Source organism: Pimephales promelas, chromosome 25 (assembly GCF_988280905.1).
Source record: "Pimephales promelas chromosome 25, fPimPro1.hap1.1, whole genome shotgun sequence".
In the NCBI taxonomy this organism is placed as follows: domain Eukaryota; kingdom Metazoa; phylum Chordata; class Actinopteri; order Cypriniformes; family Leuciscidae; genus Pimephales; species Pimephales promelas.
The window spans coordinates 8668886-8675923 of NC_142793.1; the positions used below are offsets into that span (position 1 = coordinate 8668886).

At 49.6% G+C, this 7038-nt stretch overlaps 1 protein-coding gene across 2 annotated transcripts; it reads left to right on the top strand.

The window, feature by feature from the left end:
- Positions 1 to 1198: 1198 nt before the first annotated feature.
- Positions 1199 to 5602, top strand: LOC148965035 (uncharacterized). Of its 2 annotated transcripts, none has more exons than XM_089127805.1 (2): positions 1199 to 3003; positions 3327 to 5602. In XM_089127805.1, the coding sequence occupies exon 2, from the start codon at positions 3767 to 3769 to the stop codon at positions 5555 to 5557; it is 1791 nt and encodes a 596-aa protein (XP_088983931.1). In that variant the 5' UTR covers positions 1199 to 3003; positions 3327 to 3766; the 3' UTR covers positions 5558 to 5602. The 2 variants fall into 2 exon arrangements, with proteins under 2 accessions (XP_088983931.1, XP_088983930.1); XM_089127804.1 differs by having other exon boundaries at positions 1199 to 2604; positions 2835 to 5602.
- Positions 5603 to 7038: the final 1436 nt, after the last annotated feature.

Sequence of the window (7038 nt, forward strand, 5' to 3'; positions counted from 1 at the left end):
TTGGATGAGAGGACTACATATCCTCCCTTACTTGGACGACTGGCTTCTCTGTGCCCCCACAGAGCAGCAGGCTGTGCAAGATTCCAGAGTTCTTCTGAGACATGTGCAGAAGTTGGGTTTTTCTGTGAACGAGAAAAAGAGCCGTCTGATTCCATCACAGACCACTACATTCACAGGAATGACCCTGAATTCCTGCCTAATGTCTGCCTCCCTGTCTCAGGAACGTGTGATGAACATTCTGAAACTTTTGGCTCGCTTTCGCCCGGGTGTGTCCCTGCAGTACGAGGTGATCCTACGACTATTAGGGATGTTAACAGCGGCTACAGTGGTGACCCTACTGGGTTTACTCCACCTCAGACCACTCCAGTTATGGAACAACAGTTTACGGCTAGATCCCACCAGACATCGACATCGACTGGTGATGATTTCTCACCGTTGCATATGTGCGTTGAGGCGGTGGAGACAATTAGAGTTCCTAAAGGCAGGAGTGCCCCTGGGTGTTGTTTCCTCTCGCCGGGAGTTGGTCACAACAGACGCTTCCCTCACAGGATGGGGGGCAACCTGGAATCGGAGGGGTATTTGCGGGCGCTGGACTCCAATCCAGGCCACGGAACATATCAACCTGTTGGAACTAAGGGCGGTGTTCCTGGCTCTGAGGTACTTCATGCCGGTTCTGACAGGCCGCCATGTTCTTGTTCGATCGGACAATACCTCTACAGTGTTCCACCTGAACCACCAGGGCGGCACGAGATCCCTCAGGTCTCTACTACTGACTCACGAGATTCTGACATGGTGTCAGCCTCGACTCGCTTCACTGAGGGCAGCTCATATTCCAGGAGCATGCAATCAGATAGCAGATGCTCTTTCCAGGGATCAAACTCATCCAGGAGAATGGAGGCTCCATCCAGAGGTAGTGCAGGAGATCTGGCTACGATTTGGAAGAGCAGAAGTGGATCTTTTTGCTTCAGAGATGACCACCCACTGTCGCTTATGGTTCGCAAGGACAGAAGTGTACAGCCCCCTGGGCCAGGATGCGCTGTCTCACGAATGGCCGAACTGCCTGCTCTATGCGTTTCCACCTATCCCTCTGTTATGGGAGACGTTGCACAGGATCTCCCTGTACAAGCACAGAGTGTTGCTCGTGGCACCACGTTGGCCAGCCAGGCCGTGGTTTCCTTTATTGCTGAGACTTCTGAAAGGCAATCCATGGAAGCTCCCCCCCAGGAAGGACCTCCTCTCTCAGCTGGAGGCCAGTGTCTGGCACCCGGACCCGACTCATCTGCAGCTTTGGGTCTGGCCATTGGGTTAGCTTCTCCCCTGGAGCATTGTGACCCTGCTGTTATTCACACCATCTCTAATGCTAGAGCTTCTTCCACCCGACAGATTTATGCTTCCCGTTGGAAGCTTTTTTCTGCATGGTGTGAGGAACGGGGGCTCGTTCCTGCAACATGCGATATTCCAAGTATCTTAAGCTTTCTTCAACATTTACTGGAGCAAGGAAAAGCAGCTTCCACGTGCTTTGAAAGTGTACGTTGCTGCAATTTCTGCATATCTTGTTCCAGTTGGTGGCTCTTTTCTTGGCTCTCACAGTCTTGTCTGCAGTTTTCTGAAGGGTGCACGCCGTCTGAACCCTGCTCGGAATCCTCATTTTCCGGTGTGGGATTTGTCACTCGTGCTTGCATTCCTGTGTTCACCCCAATTTGAGCCCTTGCAAAGCATTGACATTAATAGGCCATAAGGTGAAGACGTTTTACGTTTAATCCCGTTCCCATATATGGGGCACTAAATTGTTTTAATTCTAATAAAATTATCTATTGTTTCTGGACGAGAAAATAAAAGTTCTCCAGGTGTAATCCTGCAGTTTATTTTTTATTACTGTTTAAAGTCGGCAATAGTTCTTTCCTTGCGCAATCATATTTTGATCATCAGTGATGAGGCTTCGCGGAAGAATCATCACGTGCTTCCCGCTAGACCAATTAGGTGGCTGCTTTTTTGGGATGACAGGTAAACATTAGTCTAATATGTCTGCGCCCCTGTTATCATTGTCGAGTAGTGAAGACGAGGAAATTTCACCCAGACCTCCTTCAAAAGTCCGTAAAAAACATTTTAAACAATGTTATATGCATCTCACCTCCATAAAGAAAGAGGAAATAAAGGATTTTACACGCACACGGTGGGATACATACAGAAACTGCGTCAAACGGTGGCTTGGTCTGCACGGTGAGAATCAAACAATTGCTGAAACATACAAACATTATCTAGAAATAGAGTTTGACAATGTTCCCGAAGACGCTGGGTTTCACTCTACTTGCTACAGGCGTTTCATTGATAAAAAGCGCTTGGATGCGGCCGAGAAACGCGCTACACAGCGTGTCGAGGCTCAAGATCATGGCCAGTCTGTGGCATCGGGTAGTAGTAACGTTAGTATCGCTACAGTTCAATGCCCAACAAAGACACTTAGGTCCAAGACTGGCCTGCCAGTAGCTTGTGCTGGTCCTGTGCTTCCTGCCTTGTGCATAATTTGCAAGAAAACGGAGAAGTACATTACTGTGGGAGGCAAACGCCAGAAGGACCATCTTTCACAGGCAGAAACATTGTCAGCAGGTAGGTAAAAACAAAACGCAAACAAACTAACACATACACACGTTTGAAGTTTTATTCCCTTATTCTGGGTACCATGGCTAACTTTCAATTACAATGACTTAATTTATGTAAAGTTTATTTTACTATCAGAGACATATTTGCATGTTTCTCCATACAGCTACAGCCAGAAAACTCAATGATGTTTAACTATTAACATAGTTTTTTATTAGTTTTCATTTATTTGTTTACAGGCCAGTTGCTGAAAGCTGCTGAGATGAAGGAAGACACTAGCATTCTTGTGCATATTCGTGACAAAGACTGTGTGTCTCTGGAGGTGCGATACCACAAGTCCTGTTATAGACAGTACACCAGGTTCTTGACAAAGTCTAGTGCATCAGTTACTGGGACCTCAGAAGAACAGTGAGTTATTAATATTTTATTTTATTAAATGTTTCCCTCACATTTGCACATTTTAAAAATAAAGCATTGACCATAAATGCTTATATTATATTGATCATTAAAGTACATTTTATCTTATCTTATCTATATTGTCGATTTGTCTGTAAACACAGTCTTGACTAGTGAGACTTGTAATTCAAAATGCTGGAAAAAAAAATCTCAAATCACTTTGTCAGGTTTCTATTTGCTATTATTTATACAACATTTAAAATTGAAGCCATTGTGCATTAGTTTTGGCACATAAAGTAATACATCTTTTCTGTTTTAATGTGTTTTCTTTTCAGAAATGAGCCAACCTTCGATGCCAGCTACAAGATCTTCTGTGAGAGGATCATTCGCCATAGAATAATTGTAAACCAAGAGGTGTTGACTGTCACAGCCCTTCGTCTGCACCATCCTGTCTGCGTCTCCAGCACTACACTTCCCAGGATCCTCTTGTCTCCACACCTGAACTCACTCCCTCATCAGCCTCCCGTTCAGCGTCCTGTATTCATCTGTTTCACCTGTTTTCACCTCGTTTAGTTTGATTCCTGTGTGTATTTAGTTCCTTTCCATTCAGTCTGTCTTTGTCTGTCGATGTTAATGTTACCCTGTGTTCCGCCTGCCTGTTTCCTGTTTATTTGGGAATAAACCTTTTGTATTGGAGCTTATCTGGACTCTGCCTGTTCCTTCTGCCTGAACCCGCACCCGTGACAGATCGACCGACCACCAAAAAGGGATTAATATGGATTTAGCCGCTGTACAGCTTCTCCTCCTGGAGCAGGAGGATCAATCCCTCGAGGCCCACACACAGAGGTATTTGGATTTGGTACCTCATGTTCACTATGATGTTACCAGCCTCTGTGTGTTCTTCCGGGCAGGCCTAAATGCTGAAACCCAGGCACGCCTGCCCGGAGACGGGCCTCGAGGGGACTTTGCGGCCTATGTGGAGTGGGTGCTGGTGTCATGTGGATCTCCCTTTACCCTGTATGACGTCACCAGCCCCACTCCATCGCTCGAATGCTCTCCAGAGACTGAATGCTCTTCACCGCTGGTTCCGTCCAGCTCTCCAGAGATTGAATGCTCTTCACCGCTGGTTCCGTCCAGCTCTCCAGAATCTGAATGCTCTTCACCGCTGGTTCCGTCCAGCTCTCCAGAGTCGGAATGCTCTTCACTGCTGGTTCCGTCCAGCTCTCCAGAGACTGTATGCTCTTCATTGCTGGTTCCGTCCAGCTCTCCAGAGACTGTATGCTCTTCACAGCTGGTTCCGTCCAGCCCTCCAGGGACTGTATGCTCTTCACTGCTGGTTCCGTCCAGCCCTCCAGAGACTGTATGCTCTTCACTGCTGGTTTCGTCCAGCTCTCCAGAGACCGTCCAGCCAGCGCCAGAGACCGTCCAGCCAGCGCCAGAGACCGTCCAGCCTGCCCCAGTGACCGTCCAGCCAGCGCCAGTGACCGTCCAGCCAGCGCCCGAGACCGTCCAGCCAGCGCCCGAGACCGTCCAGCCAGCGCCAGAGACCGTCCAGCCAGCGCCAGAGACCGTCCAGCCAGCGCCAGAGACCGTCCAGCCTGCCCCAGTGACCGTCCAGCCAGCGCCAGAGACCGTCCCGCCAGCGCCCGAGACCGTCCAGCCAGAGCCCAAGACCGTCCAGCCAGAGCCAGAGACCAGGATCCCACCCTGCCTCCCTCTCCCGCCTCCTCTCATCTGTCCCCGTTCTTCTCTCCTGCCCTTCAGCTCCCCTAAACCAGCCTGGTCCGTGTTTCCCCGGCCTTCGCCTCACACCTCCTCCTCAGAGACACTTCCTCGGCCCTCTGTCCCATCGGCTCCCCCGTGGCTGCTACCTCCCTCAGCTCCTCCATGGTCCCACAGTCCACCAGCTCGGCCAGGCTCCCTCGTCCCTCCGAACTCCCTGCACTCCCTCGTCATCCTCCCCTCACCTATGGACTTCCTTACTTTGGCTCCGCCCCGTTTTGTCACCCCTTCGGTTCAGTTGGACTCCTCACTCCCTCCAGTCACCCGTCAGCCCTCACGCCCTCTGACCTCACCGTGTCCCTCTGTGCCCCTGTCAGCACTTCTGTCACCAGAGCCTGCGGTGTCCCCTTGTTCCCTCGGTCCCTCCTCAGCACCCATCGTCGTCTGTCCCTCAGCTACACCCTGGTCTCCTCTCCCATCCGCTCCGCCCCTGTCAGTCGGCCCCCTGGTGTTGTCAGCCCCACTACCATCGGCTCCACCAGGGGTCCTCCCTCCATCTGCTCCGCCCTGGTCTCGCCCTCCATCTGCTCCGCCCTGGTCTCGCCCTCAGCCTGCTCCGCCCTGGTCTCGCCCTCAGCCTGCTCCGCCCTGGTCTCGCCCTCAGCCTGCTCCGCCCTGGCCACGCCCTCAGCCTGCTCCGCCCTGGCCACGCCCTCAGCCTGCTCTGCCCTGGCCACGCCCTCAGCCTGCTCCGCCCTGGCCACGCCCTCAGCCTGCTCCGCCCTGGCCACGCCCCGCCCAGCCCCCAGTTCGTCCCCCCTCCTTCCTCTGTTATGCGGCGTGAGGTCACGCCTCCCGGGAGGGGGGAGTTCTGTCACAGCCCTTCGTCTGCACCATCCTGTCTGCGTCTCCAGCACTACACTTCCCAGGATCCTCTTGTCTCCACACCTGAACTCACTCCCTCATCAGCCTCCCGTTCAGCGTCCTGTATTCATCTGTTTCACCTGTTTTCACCTCGTTTAGTTTGATTCCTGTGTGTATTTAGTTCCTTTCCATTCAGTCTGTCTTTGTCGGTCGATGTTAATGTTACCATGTGTTCCGCCTGCCTGTTTCCTGTTTATTTGGGAATAAACCTTTTGTATTGGAGCTTATCTGGACTCTGCCTGTTCCTTCTGCCTGAACCCGCACCCGTGACATTGACAATGACTCAGCTTAGAAGGATCTTTTTAAATCTGGTGGAAAAGCATGAAGATCTTGATGCTTCTAACTACAGGTAATTTGAATACAACAAGTGTCTTTGGAATCTTTGGAAAGAACGTTTATACAACATTCTTTTTGAAAAACTAAAATTTAATTCATAATAATCATAATCATAATCTGTAATGTGTAGAATCTGTTAACAGTGTATCGTTACTTTTAAATAATTTAACAAATTCAATGTGAATATATCTTTATTCATACCATTTTGATCATCTTTCACTCTTATCGTTTTGATTCAGGCAGGATAAATTGAAGAGGAGGTTGATCCGTGATTTCCCCCAGCTGGTGTTTCACTCCCCCAAGAAGCGCAACATAAGTGAGATGGTTTTCGTTGAGACATTGTCTGCAGATAAGCTGATAGACAGACTACCTCATCCATCAGGTACAGAAACAACAGAGTCAACTGAGGTAACTAGTCAAAGTGACTGTGAAAACAGGTATAGTGCAAAAGCTGGTCCACAAAGACCAACTTCAATGGCCTCCATCAATACTGCAGAGGACACAAGGACACTTTACAGTGCGGCATTAATATTAAAGATGCTTCTGTGTGACTCTCCCGGTATGAAATGCCCATGGCCACCCACGTCAGATGACTTAAATGTGAGCGAGGCTAAATCTGCCGTGCCAATTGAACTGTACAATGTGATTTCATGGATTATTGGTGCAACTGAGGAACCAACACTGGCCCATTATGTTGATATTCCAGATGATTTGAACCTAAAAGTGATATCTATCTGTCAAGACGTAGTGTATCTTGCATCTAAGGGCCGGAGGCAGACCCCTAAATCATTGTGTCTTGGTCTAACGGTTCGCCATTTAACAGGTTCATCACAAATTGTGTCACTTCTAAACAGACTAGGACATTGTGCATCATGGGACACAGTTGCCAGCCTTGCCCAACTTCATTTAGTTGAGGGAAGAGACAAAATACCCAAGGGATTCGCAAAGAAGGTTCCTACAGTACTTGTGTGGGACAATATTGACTTTGGGGAGGAGACACTGTCAGGTCGTGGAACTACCCACCACACAAATGGGATTATGTTGCAAAGTTCTGTAGTTGAACCT